The sequence below is a fragment of the Tyto alba genome, unplaced genomic scaffold, assembly GCF_018691265.1.
Source record: "Tyto alba isolate M040663 unplaced genomic scaffold, T.alba_DEE_v4.0 Super-Scaffold_5, whole genome shotgun sequence".
In the NCBI taxonomy this organism is placed as follows: domain Eukaryota; kingdom Metazoa; phylum Chordata; class Aves; order Strigiformes; family Tytonidae; genus Tyto; species Tyto alba.
Genome location: NW_024881326.1, coordinates 6,127,512 through 6,142,452, shown reverse-complemented (window position 1 = coordinate 6,142,452; position 14,941 = coordinate 6,127,512). Strand labels below are relative to the sequence as shown.

General features: G+C 35.4%; 1 protein-coding gene across 5 annotated transcripts in view; it reads right to left on the bottom strand.

Annotated features, from left to right (window-relative positions):
- The window catches only part of TENM1 (teneurin transmembrane protein 1), a 343,154-nt gene that overhangs the window by 152,038 nt on the left and 176,175 nt on the right, over positions 1-14,941 (bottom strand). For 4 of the 5 annotated variants that reach the window (XM_042807094.1, XM_042807096.1, XM_042807095.1 and 1 more), the window contains one exon: positions 10,699-10,939. The exons of the other annotated variant lie outside the window; for it this stretch is intronic. In XM_042807094.1, the coding sequence (XP_042663028.1) occupies positions 10,699-10,939 (241 nt within the window). The remainder of the gene's footprint in view (positions 1-10,698; positions 10,940-14,941) is intronic. 5 annotated transcript variants of the gene reach the window in all.

The window sequence follows — 14,941 nt, the reverse complement described above, 5'->3', positions numbered from 1 at the left end:
TAGTTTTCTTTCCCACTGACTTTCACAGTTATATATAGTATATAGATGGCAATGCTCTGAACACAGTAATAGTACCTCTAACTATTTTAGTTCAGAAATTCTAAACTCAAATATGGTAAAATAATAAATTCAAATGAAGTAACGTAACTGTCTACAGGACTATATAAATTTTCTTCCTTCTTATCAGGCCATGAGAATACAGTTGGTTACTTTGTCTTCAATGCTTTGTTGTCACACACAAAGGCTTTTTCAAGTACATGAATTCTTACTTTTCAGTCAGCAGTTAACAAGATAGTCACTTAGACTTTTCGTAGGAAAAAATGCCACAGCAAATTTCCTACTGATATTCAAGGAAGCAGAAGCAGAATTGCCATATAAAATAAGAAAAGAGTTATTATATATAAGCATATACATACACATATATACACACAAATGATATATATATATATATAAACAGTCAATAGTTCTTTAATTGTTTTACATTTCCAAGACAGAATGACAAAAATCTACTTATCTGATAATTTCTCATTTAAATATTTTTGAAATTACTACAAAATGGTCTGATATTGGCATCATTGATTGTCCTTTATGGAGCACAGCTCAAAGATATCAGAGGTAAAGGGAAGGAAATGCTGAACTGAAAGTTACTGTTAAGAATCTAACAGCCTTGCAATCAATAGCCAGGAATAATTTCATTCTCATGCATAGGCATTTATAAATGTGGCTTCACAGCCTGATGGTAAAATGCTAGTGTGAAGAGGGATATTAGCAGAAGAGTGCACAGAAGCTGGATCCAGCTCACACTCTTTTATACAGATGACTCCATTCACAGAGAGAATTTACATAGCTCTAATGTGTAATAAAACTGAGATTCTGAGGCAATGCTACACCAAAACTGAGCTACCAGTGAAATAACGTTGAGAAAATGTTAAAAATCACCACTGTTTATGCCTTCTGTTTTTGGGAGAGTATACTGAGTACCCTAAGACATTTCTATAGAATTTGAAAAACACTGGTGGCACAAAAACAAATTTCCAAAGCTAGACTGTGACTATGTTCTCATAAACTCAGACGACTCATCTGTCTGAGCACACCACTGTTCCCAAAGGATGTTAGGACATGCTAAACTGTTGCTATCAATTCTATAAAATCAGGTGTTCTCTCTAAAGAGGAAAGTAATAAAAATTTCAGTTCAGAAGTTTAGATGTGACTGTGCCTAGTGTGTGCTTTAATAGTCGAACTAAGAGAAAAGATAAGGTTTTTTTTTTTGTTTGTTGTTTTTGTTTGTTTATTTGTTTGTTTTTTGTAAACTAGGAACACAAGAAAAATCCGAGAATTTATAGGAATGATTGATAAGGCCACTAGTTCCAAGTGGGGAAATTCTAAGTGTTCACAAAAACATAAAAAAAAAAAAAAATGCATGAAGAAGATGATAATAATATTCTCTTAAAAAGAGAAATATAGGACATAAGCTGTAAGGCATTTGTTTGTGAAATAAAAGTCGCTTAACATTATTACACTGATAATTCCATTACATAAACAAATATTAAGGGTTCAGTAATAATTTCACATATAAAAGAGTTGGAAAACATTCCCTCTTTAAGGTAACTGCAGTGTCTGTTTGCCTGTCTATCCATTTGTTCACCTCTACAAATGTAAAGCTTTTGAACTTTGAATCCTTTCAAGCAAAGGTAAGTGGAAGAAGAAGATACTGCCAGACTCAAAAATCAGGGGTGGGCGGGGTGTGACCAAAACCCTCAAACCCCTAAAACACCCCAACAAAACCAGCAAAAGCCCCAGTGAGCTCCCATTTCTAAACTCAGCTCTTGGTCCTCTCTAATCCCTGCTAGCCATCCATCCAGCACGGCACATGGGGGCTAATGAAGCAGAATCCCTACTGGCCGATCAATAGCTATGTCTAAATCTGCTACACTGACATGCCCCGTGAAGAGATATGAACTGAGGAAAAGGAGTTACTGGGGAGTTCAGGTGGCAGAAAGTATGAGATTAGTCCTGTCAGTCCTGCTGATCACAGAATAGCTTGCTTTCTGTAAAGAAACAGTTTCATGTGACTCATCATCTAAGTGCTTTTGTTTAACCTCAAGAGGAATGGCATATAAGCCTAAGAGTTCATTTCATTCAAAAATGATGAATTCTCAGCTAGGGGAGGGTTAGAGAACAGGACTTCATCTCTTTCTTTACATCCTTCTTTGTCAGGATATTTTCTTATGTACTTTTGGCTTCTTAATTGTAATGATAATTCACGTTTTACGAAAGCTACACATGAAGCAACATCTTAAATGAATTCATGATGTGGTAATGTAATACTATTACAGAAAACAGGTTAACCACACAAAGAATGCCTGAATTAAATTCTGAGAAAATATTTTCATATCCCAGTAATGTAGTAATGTCCCTCAACTTTGTCAAGGGCTCGATACCACTTCTGTAAGTTCTGTGCATTTACCCTGTGCCTAGCACCTGTAGGCCCAGAAGTCCACATTCATTTGTACCTGTTTTCCTTCAATTTCAAAGAACAAAAGAAGATTTGAAAGTGAACCACTGCGTGAGTTAGTAGAAACGCAAATCTTGCAATACCTTGGCCAAAAATCAGTCTGCATTTCTCCTGGATAAAACAAATAGGAAGACATTTGTACTTGTATGTGTTTCACATTCAAGAAACCGTTACCTAAAGTGTTACAAATTGCTGCATAGCTATGTGATAGGAAAACATATAAGTCTTCAGTTTGATTATTTAAATTTTTCAATTTATTTTCAACTAGATTTTATAACTGCATATAATATATATAACTATATCTATACCAGTGTTAATGTAGGAAATGGAGGTAATTCTTTTAGATGTGAACAGCAGTGCAATGGGAATTTTTAAGAGGCACAGTAGCTGAAACATAAAAAGGATTCTGATTTTTGGCATAACCAGAAAATACATAAAGGTGGTACCCAAAAGGCATTTGTACCTGACACAGTTGCCCATCTACTTTGGCAAACATCAACCATGACCCTATTGATACCCGACCCTTTTAAATCACTTAATATTTCCTGGACAGTGGGAAGAAGCAGAAATTTGGTATTTCCTGATTGTCTATCCATTATATTCTGTTCCCAAAGTGTGAGGGAAAAAAAACCCAGGAAACTTCTAAACTTAGATAATCAGAATACGGACCTCTGTTTATAAATCTTGCATATGGTACTCAGCAAACTATATAGTATAAAAACAAGACAGCTATTCTAAGGTAAGTATATAGTATAAAAACAAGACACCTACTTGACAACAAAGATATATGCACTATACCTTAATCTTGAAAATTGGCCCAGGTATCTGCCCTGTTTTACCTTTTTGTGTACTAGAACTTTAGGAACAGGAATGCTCATGGGTGAAAGAGGAGGGAAATATCCATGAAAACTATTTATTTTATCATTCTATTTTTATATGTATACTTGAAATATATTTAAAACCCTCTAGAGATTTGTCTTTGGGAATAGAACTGCTTTGTTAAAATTTCCTCTTTGAGCTGGACTTGCCTTTTGAATCATTCACACAGAATTGCTTCCCTTTATTCACTCATGTTTTCTTTACATGGTGTTTGAAAACTTAGCCCTGTGACCCTGGATGTGAAAGGATGTGAAAAGAATCTGTATCCTTTATTTTTCGCTTCAGTACAGAACAAGTGACATGATGCTGACTCACTTGTCTGTTATTGCTGTAGGCAAGCTAAGCCTGTTAACCAGGTGACTAGACTTCCAAGTCCCTGGCCGAAATCTGTGACAATAATTATATAAATATAGGATAGCATCAAAATCAATCAAGAACAACTTCTAAAATGGAACAGTTGCCCAAAATACAACTGTGTTCTGATTTTATTGGCTATTTAGTGAAAAAAAAGATAAAACAAAACCTACCATACTGAGGACATAAATTACTCTTGTATAGATCAGTATGGGGTTTAATATTATGATACATGGTGACATTGCTACATCAATCCAGTAGTTTTCAAAATTGCTTTTCTGTGGCTTAGAACTTTCCTTTAGCATTACAACTCAAACAACAGATGGGTAAAACTGATCAATGCACACAGAGATTCGTGGGGTAAGGAAGAAATAAGCTTGTGGTTTGTTCTAATTTTTTGCAATAAAATTTAAATTTCTGATGTGGAAAATGAGAAAAATAGTACTTGCAATAGTGTTTACAAAACTTACATAAAGAACAGTATGTAGTATTTGCAGAGTACTTTGAAACCATTAATCAAGAAGGACAAAAATACCAGTATTGTAATTTTGTTACTGATATTCCATGGTTAGAAGCATGACTTAAAACAAAGGAAGGAATGAGATAACTGAAGTAGACATAGCTGCCCCACAGTTCTCTTTGTCACAAGTTTCCTCCTGTGGGTATTCATGCATATTCTAACTGACTTTTATTAATAGCATTTGAGTCTGCCATCAAATACCTACACGCATATGCATATGGTTTAAAGCCAAACTCCATAACTACTGTGACAAATAACACAAATTTCACTTGAAAAGGGATCTATCACATTAGTTATGTGAATATTATCTAGTCTTCCAAAACAGATTTCCTAGAAGGAGCTATCCAGGGGATAGATACACATTTCCAGGCAGTAATATTATGCACACATATGTGATTTTCTTTGAAATGAAAAGACAATCTTTTGCATATCTGTGACCCTTTCCCACAGTCTGTTTTCCAAATCAGCCTAGACCCTTTGTATTAACCTGTAATTATTTTTCTCTTTCAAAATTTATACTTAGTCTGTTTGTTTGTTTTTTGTTTTTTGTTTTTTGTTTTTTTTTTTTTTGTAAATGACAACACTGTGTTTCATTGAAAGCTAACAGGCTGCTTATTGATGGCCATAAAGGAAAAACATATTTTTACTTTTAGTTATAACTTTATATACTATTCCATTATTTAAAATAATGAGAGAAGAGTATCTTCAGCATGATTGTTCAAGTTACTATATTAAGCCTGCATAAAAAAACCCTTACACAAATACGATCCCACTGTTCCAGGGAAGCCCACACCAGAGCTTCTCCCAAAGAAAAAATACTGTAGAGTATATGAACAATTTAAATTTCCTTATTGTCCTTAATGACTGGAACTCGAATTATTCAGAAGAAGGACCCTCAGTTGTCATTGCTGCTGACATGAAGATTGTACTTCACTGTAGCTGACAAATGTTTATATTTTTATTTCCATAAAAGATGTTTTCTTTCTTATATTATTAAATTTAGGGTCATATTTACAGCTTTTATTTTAAGTTCATGGCCATATTTACAGTTTTTAATTTATCTTTTACACTTCAGAAGTCTTAAATATTTTTAGATCTTTTCTGCTGTTCAGCACAAACACATGGGACTCAGACTGGATTTAAAACCCTTGCTATGTGTCTGTTTTTAATATGGTCAGCCTCTCTATAGGCTAGATTTATTGTTTAATTAGGTAGAAAATGACAAAATACAAGTGAAATGTCATAATAGTAAATACTGACCAACATGTTTTGAAGGAAAGATCATAAAAAAAGCCCTCTCCTACATTTATTCTTGGAATAACCACAAGAATCGTCATTTAACTCAGGAGTAGGCTCCATTCGCAAACAAGTTCTTAATGAATTGCATTGCTCAAATAGTAATTGTGTCCCTGCTCGGTGGTTTATGTTCATTAACACCTGTGTGCCTTGGGAGCTGTAAAAGCCTTTCTGTTTGCTATGGAAACCTTGAATGGGAAAAGATGAAGGGACAAAAGCACTTTCTGTATCTCTGAACTGGGGGCAAGATTCACAAGATGCTCAAATGAAGGGACCAAGGAGAAAGAATAAACCTTCCAAGAGCTCACGCTGAACTGTGGGAGTGTGCATTTATACATGCATTTTTCTTTAATTATTTCTTCTTTTAGTACTACTCCAGCTTAAACAGAAAGTATGTACAGGTTGCTGTGATTTGAAAGGCTATCAATGTACTTTTTGAAAAGCACAAATAATTATGAGCTTGATTAAAAAAGAATGAGGGAAAACCATAGTACACCATAAATCTCTTGGTAAGTGATAGCTATCAAGATCTCCCCTATACTAAACAGAACTATAAACAAGATGATATTTTTTGGAAAATAAAATCCAGATAGTCTTCAATATGAACCTTAAATAACTACATAAATACAGAAAGGAATGACTCCATCTAACTGATGAGCTGAATAAACTTTTTGAACTCCAAAACTCTCAAAGTTTCTAAGTGTCTAGAGCCATAATCAAACTTTAAGGCTCTGAAATATTGCTGAATAGTAACTAAAAATTCTAACTGCCTTGAACCCCCAAAACTTCTCTTATTATTCTAGTGCTTAAAAGTTTTATATAAATTAATGGTAATTGAATCTCAGGTTCATGGTCTGGTACCTCACTGTCCCCTTAGAGGAGCTATTACCATGGTGATAAGATTGCTTAAATTAAGCTGTCTTTTTCCACAGTAGTTGGCTCATCGCCAGTGCAGTGAAGGGAGATTTCAGTCCATTCAGCACAGCATTAACCTTACTGCCAACACTGCTAAATGGGTTAGAGGAACTAGAAAAAAAATTGAGTTAAAAAAGGAAGGAACAAAAAAATGTGTAAAATACTGAAGCACAAAACAGGACTAAAAAATCCCCAATTTGAATCAAAATCAGGTATGTTTTGATATTGAGACAGAAAACTAAAAAATACTATCGCTTGGGTAATCTAAATGCAAAACTTTACTCAAAACAAGTGTGTCCAGTGGTTTATCTGTGAGGACTGTAACAGACTATAAGGAGGATCAGAAATAATGTCAGTTAAAATCATTATTTAACATCTAGTTTTTTCTTCTTATTTGGGAAATTGTCTTAAGTGGGAAAATAAACAGTAAACACCAGGAAAAAACAAACCAAACCAAAACAAAACACAAAAAAAGCAAGATATGGAATCAAATACTGAGTCAACTGACAGGGCATGGAGAAAATGAAAAACACTCCTTTGAATTGTCAGGGTTTAATACATACTCCATAAAAAGTAGTAAGCTATGCTCAGATGAGGCTGTCAGAGATAATGACAATGTATTACACTGTAAATCATAAGATTTGAAACATTAGAGCAAAGTATCTATGAAACCTGAAAAAACAATTATTTTAGTGGAAAGGAAGGGAATAGGCACTAGGTTGCAAGTACCTTCTTCTGGGGGAGAAGAAAAAAATCAATTTATGTAAGAGCCCAATAACATTATCCTAAAAAACAGAATCAATGTTTCCTGTGTTTTTATGTGGTGAGAGAGATCCTTGCAGTCTTTTTCTGACAATACTTACAAGTTATTTTTCTGTGTGACAATGAAATTACTGCATGTTCATAAGTCATTTTAATAATGAATATGTTTTTTCCAAAACTGTGTGTGCCTGCATACAGATAGACCCTGCATTTGCATTTACAGGCACATTACATTGCTGAAGGCTGCAGCACAGTCAGTCGGCAGTTTGAGAGCTGTTACACCTCCTAAAGGTACAGCTCTTCTCCAATTCTTCATCAACAGCTATTCTATGACATGTCCTCTGAAGTTTTAAGTGTGTTCCTAATTCTTATTTTCATTTGGGTTGCTTACAATCAGAATAACTGCCAGAGTTAGATAACTGGCCTTGGTAATGACAAACCCCTAGACTATTTTTGGCTTTGCCAAAAGCTTGTGTGAACTTCAACAAGTCATTTTGCCTTTCCAAGTCAGTCTCCTCATTAAACAGTTGGGCTAGTAAGATGGGTGACCTGACAAAACTGTTTTGTGGATTAGTCTATGCATATAACATCTCTAGATGATGCACAAAACAGAATTTCTGATTTGCCCTTTCCTATAAAAATATGACAAAGTTTTACTCTACAAAAAAACTTTCAGAAAACATACCTTAGTATACACCTTTACTGCAGCACTTTGTGGTCTAATCTAGGGTTTCAAATTCTAATTACATGTTTAATGTATTGCAAACATTTTCAGAACTACAGAATTTCTTTTACATAAATATGACGTTATCATTATGAGAAGACTCACAAACTTGCTTCATTTCTGACTGTCCAGAGTGAATGGGATTTACAGTCACACGATTAGTTCTAAGAAATCTTTTCCCGTCTGAAAATTCTCTAATATTACATGGCTGTAGATAAACCATGCAAACACATGTGCTGTTTATGGATTAACGGGTGATACATTATGTAGAAAAGCTGAACACATGCATTTCGATTTTTGCCTGGTTATTACAGTAGGGAATATACTACTAAATCTTCTTTTTGATTACAAATGTACCAAATTAAAAAAATAATCTGCTTAGACATATTAGATATGTGCATATTCGGTGTACATATATACAAGTAGATTTGTACAAATAGATTTGATACTATTAAAGATTTAGCATGGAAACACAGCTGCCATTGACACGTTTCCCTTTACTTTGTAGGACTATTTTTAAGGGACGGATAAACATAATGGAAAAGGGAAGCAAGAGAATCCAGATATTAGGCTGAAGTATCTGTTCAATTCTAGCTGAATCATTCCCTGTTAAAGGAAGAAAAAACAAGCTCGAAGCCCTTCTTTTTCTCTAAGGCTGTGTTGTGTACTACAGACTTCTGGGAAGTGGTGATACAAATGTTTTTTTTATTACAATGTTTCTCTGATATATCATTTGTCTGCACATAAACTGCAGATACATCTTGGCAAACAGTCTCACAGATTCTACTTTCAGATTATATAGCCTTTCAGCCACCTTCGTGAGAGGCTGCAGCTACCTACCAGAGGGTGTATGAAATCAGCTGAAACAACCAGTGAAGGGTAGGAATGTGGAAAATTCCCAGAGTTTGTGAATCGCTAACATGTAGCCCACAGTATGTTTTTCAGTTTGAATTTCTAACCCACTGCACAGCCCTTTCATCAGTATCCAATTATATAATTATAGATATAACTATGTATTTATGTATTTGTCCTTTATGGGAAATTTCAAATTTGAAAAGGTAGTAAGAAACCAGAAAAACTAAACTGAACTCAAAAGAGACTTAAAATAGCAAAGTATTTTCCCCAATGAGGTCTGACAAGAATATAGTGAACAGGGATGCAGAAAAACTAAACAAGATCTATCCAACTGTTAATTGAAGAGAACCAAAAGGTACTTAACGGATACAGAATGCCCAGAGATCAGCCTTAAATGCAGCAGAAGATATAGATATATAAGCTTGTTACCCTCGAGATGTCAGGGATTTATCTTTATAAAGACTATGTAAACAGAAGCTTCTAGGCCTAGAAGGATTAACTGAACTAAAATTTTCTTTGTGTTCAATTTTGGAGAAAAGCTTTTATCCTCCTTGTTTCTTTTTGTAACTTGTTCTTAAGACGAATCAGGAAAGTTTTATTCTAGAATGAATCATCTTACTCTTCAATCCCAACTTAATAGCATTTCAGGTGAGAAAAATTTGACACTTCTGATTAGCAGCAGCTAAGTGTTTAAAGATGTACACTAAAATTAAGTTTTGTAATAAAATAAAAACAACCTTCTTATCAAAGAACAAAATTTAGGTTTCAGTGATTAATTGTGATAACTGGCCCTTGGACACAGGTGTATTAAAAATTAAAACATTTCCATGCATAATACCTTCTATTCACTGGATCAGATTAGTTGGATGTCAGATGTTCATCTGTTTCACCAAATACAACTCTCACAGAGAGTCATGCACTCTACATGTTTTAAAATGCCAAAACTCAAAGGAAACCCTAATCAAAACTTCTTGGTGCTCTGTTCACAATGAGGAGGAAGAAGGTTGTAGAAAATCAAGGGCTTATTTTAAGCATTGTCAGCAAACACAGCTGTAGTTGAAAGCCATCGAATTAGCTAATACTTATCATTAACAAAAAAAAGCTTATTATAAGCAAAAAAATCAGAAAAAACTGTGCATTTACCTCTGTGACAGAACTCTGGGTACTGTACATGTGTTTGCTGAATACAGAATGTGTTTGATTTCAATTATTTTTCAGAGTAGATTATTTGTGTAAATTGTGAATGCTCCTGTGATTTGGAAGTTGAACCCTCCCTTCCCCAGCTCCCAGAGGTAAGGATCTCCATACTCAATACTTGCCTTGGGTCTGTATTGTTTCTGAATTGCCAAATTATTATCAAATTATATTCTTTGTGTATACATGCAATAAAGTATTTAAATACACATTGAGGAAAATATTATTTTAGTATTATTTTCTATCTTTTCTTATCCACAGGAAAGCTGCAGCCTGAACACTGACTGACTCCAGAAGTGCCAGAGTACACCAATTAAACAAAACTTCTATTTGATGATTAAAAAATGGCTCTGGGAGAATGTGGAGGCTGAGACAAGTAAACAAACACGAATCCTGACTGCACACAACTCTAAAATAGCTATGTAATCTACACACCTTAAGGAAATCAATGTCTTCCAAGACTGCAAAAGACGTGATTTTATGACCAATGATGATCTAGATGAATCAAGTAAACAAGGCTTCACATGGCTACATGGCATGGCCTCAAATCAAAATGCACTGTCATGTCCTGAATGACAAACTTGTAAATCCCCATCACCATCCCATGTCAGTGTTAGGCACCCTCCCTACTTTTTTGGTTTTTAAACATTTGAGGTATGTTGTATACAACAGGTTGGTCTGTACCTGGTTTCCAGTGGGATGTTGCTGTTCAAGACCCAGCTGTTATGGAGATGCACTGAATCTTGTGTACTGGTGGGGGGAGTTGGGGCAGCAGGACTAGGCTGGCTGCGGGTGGTCATCGATCTTCTCTGGAGAGAATCAGCTGTTGGAGGCGGTTTTCTGGCGCAGGTGCATGCGTGTGGTGGTGGAGGTGGTGGCGGGAGGGGTCTGAAGGTGAATTGGTTATGTGGGCTACCTGGCATATCTGAAACAACAAAGAAAAGGCAAAGAAACCCACAGAGAGTTATTAATTTAAAAAGATCAAGCGAGCATGATATAATAGTTATTGGGGTTAAAGCATTGTGCTTTATTATGTTGTTAACCCAGTTTCCTGTAAAATGTTGTTGCAACATGTGAAATAATTTAAAATATAATATTCTACTGAAATGGAGAGTATCAGATACAGACACACACCCTCTAGCACTGTAGTTCAGTAGTTCAACAAAAAACAAAAAAGAAAAAAAAAGGAGATATAACATTCACTTAATTTGCCATAGGATTTTTTGGGGAAGAAGGTAAAGAACAAATAAATCAAGTTGACATTGAATTGAAGCACAGACACCAACTGACTTCATGAGGTATAATTCTCATTTAAGAACATCTGTGAAAGAAATAGACACAGTATAAGAATTAGCCTTGCACTTTAAATCAAGAGAGAAAATAATTGAATAATTCCTACCACCTAAAAGCTTCTTTTTAAAGATAAGATTAACACATTTCTGTAAGTCTGTTACTGCATTTGTTAAATGAGACCTGGGAAAAGGCACTCTTAAAGACTACCCGACGCAGTAGTGATCCAGATACCCAGAGAAAAGGTTTTATGGCAGCTAAAGGCAGACGAGCTGGCAAGGGGCTCAGAGCCACGAGACCAGGCTGTGAAGGAGATGGAGTGGAAGACGTGTGGTGGGTACCCAAGGTCCTGCTACCTGCGCTGCCCCTGTACCAGAGAGGGATGCTGTAACGGCAGGGTCCTGCCCTGTGCAAACACTGCTATGGGGCTTTAAGATGGCTCAGCCCGTGCCAGGGAGCTGGAATCCTCCTGCAAAAGACAACTAAGATATAAACATGGTGTAATGGTACTTTGAAGAGAGAACAAAATCTTGTTTTCTCTACTTCCCACTAGAGTCTCCAAAGCCTCTCAGTACAGCAAGAAACACAGCTATGGAGAACTGAAACAAGAAATCCCTTTTTAAAGGAACAATAATAAGTACTTTGCAGAGAAGGTGCTGATAAAAATTGCTGACAGATTGGGTGAACTGTGAAGCTACTAACCTGGAACTCTTCCAGCTAATTTACCTCCATGTCTAATGTGGCTTTGTCCTATTTCTATACTCACCCTCACTCTCCCTTTTACCTCAGCAGACATTCAGTTAAATTTGCACAAAACCAGCTGGAGTGGAGCTCTGATGAACCTGCAAAAAGTCCCTGCAAGGAACTGTTGTTGCTAGCCATTTATAACACATGCTTGCTTTAAATTATGACATGATGTGCCTTCAAGGTGAAAGATGAAAGCATGCCCCTTCCTTTCTGTGAATGGCTGGTGGAAAAGAAGCACTTTTTTCTCCACGACAGTCACAGTTTACCCCAACTGGAGAAACAAGGATGTTTAGTGCTCCACATAAGCCTTTCTATGCTGTGGTAAGCAAAGCTGTCATGGATTTGGCTCAGGCTTAATCCTTTTAATTTCATTGATCTTTTATCAAGGCAGCGTTCTTACAGTTGCATTAAGGTTTGCGCTGTAACATTACTTTGCATATACCAGAAAAGCATTTCTAAGCATATTGGAAAATTGGAGACCTCAGTAAATTAAATCACTGGAGTCAACAGTCCAGAGCTCTGAAATAATCTGCTAAGGCACTTTCATATAATAATTAATCTCAGTAAATCCTGTATCCTGCTATTTTAGAATTCAAAACAACTCAAATTTTGGACATAATATTTGATGTCCAGCATCCTCAAGTATTTGATCAATGGCTTTCCCTTACTTAGTGGTATCAATCTTAAATCCATTCTACAGAAAATTTGCAGGATTATTATACATCCTATAATTTGCATGACAAGACATTTTATTGGTTGTGCCACTGTCCTGTTAGAAAATTGCTGATCTTTGCCAGGACACAGAGTTAGACTCTACATCAAAAACTATGCAGTAAATGCCGAGCAGCCAAGGTGACTGCTTCTCTACAATGGGGAAAAACTGTTTAATCTATATGGCAACCTATCTTTTAGTTCCATTCTTCCCCTTTTAGCTGTAGTGTCTCTATCCTGTCGATAGCATGCAATTATCTGACAAATAATTTAGTTTGTTCCATGTAATAGACTGGTTCTGCTTTGTGAACCATTAAGTATTTCTGGTTGTTGGGTACCTTATGTATCCCTGTACAATTTATCACAATACATTAACACATCAAATTTCCTGGGGGATTCCTTTTTAATTAACACTCTTGTCACCCCTTCAATTCAGCTACTGGCATCACGGAAAACCTCACATCAGATTCTGAAGTATTTTGGTGATTTAAAGACAAGTCTTCTGCATCAGACCTTCAATTCAGTGAAGCACTGCAAATTCATTATGCTGAGAATCAGCCTGAGTTTCCAATTAGTTTTTACAGACTTTCCACTTTGACAAAGTTATTTTTATTTTGCTTGAAACTAAGTCTACATCTCATTAACTTTATACCACAAAAAATATTGCTTGGGATATAAAGCAGCATTATGTCTATATATGCACACTTACGATTCCACAGGACTGTGAATAAACAATAAACTGTAAAATAACTTAATGCAAAATCATTTAATACCTAAAAAGTGATATTGCACAACATAATTTGTCTAAAGCCAATAAGTTTCCAAATGTATGGGAGTGATACAGAGATTAGCTTAACTATAAATTTTATCTGTTTTTATCTTTAATGGTTGCTAATAATTTTCAGATTTTAATTTTTATTTTTACATCAAAAAGTCTATGTATGATATGCAAATACAGTATTTGTTTTCAATGTGTTCATTGACACGGCAGAAATTTCCATTCATCTAAAAATATAGCTATAAACTATGATTTCAACTCAAACTTTACATTTACAATAATTTGCTTCAGATCAGATTTTCATCTGAGGAGCATCCAAGACAGAAGAGATGCTCTTGGCTCTCACTATTGGCCTTCTAATCTGCGCTTGCATTTAGCTCATTTCTTTACAGACAGAAGAGACCATCCAGAAAACATCTAAATTATTTTCCCTGATAATTCATTATTTTAAAACAGTTCTTTCATTTCAGCAGAGCACATCTAGAACTGTGATGTTTCCTGGTAAGATCTAGACAACATCCTGCTTCTTCATTGCATATTGAATCTGCTTTATTTCACTCTATTTTGCACACTCCCCATCCACTCCACAAACTCCACTTAAACTTCTTTTCCCACTCTTTTTTTTTTTTTTTTTTTTTTTTATTATTATTATTATTTTTAGGGTTTTTGCTTTCATTCTTCAATAATAATGTTAATTAGTTTACTTTTTCTGTTTTGAGACACTTCCCAAAGTCCATACACTCACTCCAAAAGAAAAACTGCTGTACTGATGCTAGCTATAAACAAGAAAAAATTACCTTCTAATTCTGCTAGTCTGAAGGATTTCTACTTGCTCTCCTTTCTTTGAGTTTGGAGGGAGGATTTCTGCTTCTGTCCTGAATGTTTCTTCTTTGGTTCTGACCCATTTATTTGGATGGCCCTTGATCAATATTGAACACATGCTGCTCCATGGCAATTGTATACTGGAGCTCATTACCCTGCAGTTACCGAGCACAGACCTCAACAGCTCCTATTCAGCTGCTGAGTTCTACTACTACTGCTTTTTCCCTCAGGACATACAATAATTCAGATCTTTCTTTTTTACTAGGGCTCTGCTTTTTAGAAAGTGGAAAGTCAGTTAACTTTGACACTTCCCTTACTCTGCCATGTTGGTTGAGTGCTGCCATTCTGCTCAAAAGTCATTGGAGGCACAGACCAATGGGCAAGAGCAGCATTAACATAAACTCATTTTCCTTAAGAGTCAGGCTAAAATGGCTTTGTAATCATAACCATGTAGCCAAATTGCTTTGTAGACTGACAAAAATGTAATAAGCAGCTTTATCAACTAACTAGCACCTGATTAAAAATTAGTTTTGAAAATAAGCCAGGCCTTTGTTGAAGTATTTTCGTAACAGTTTTGAA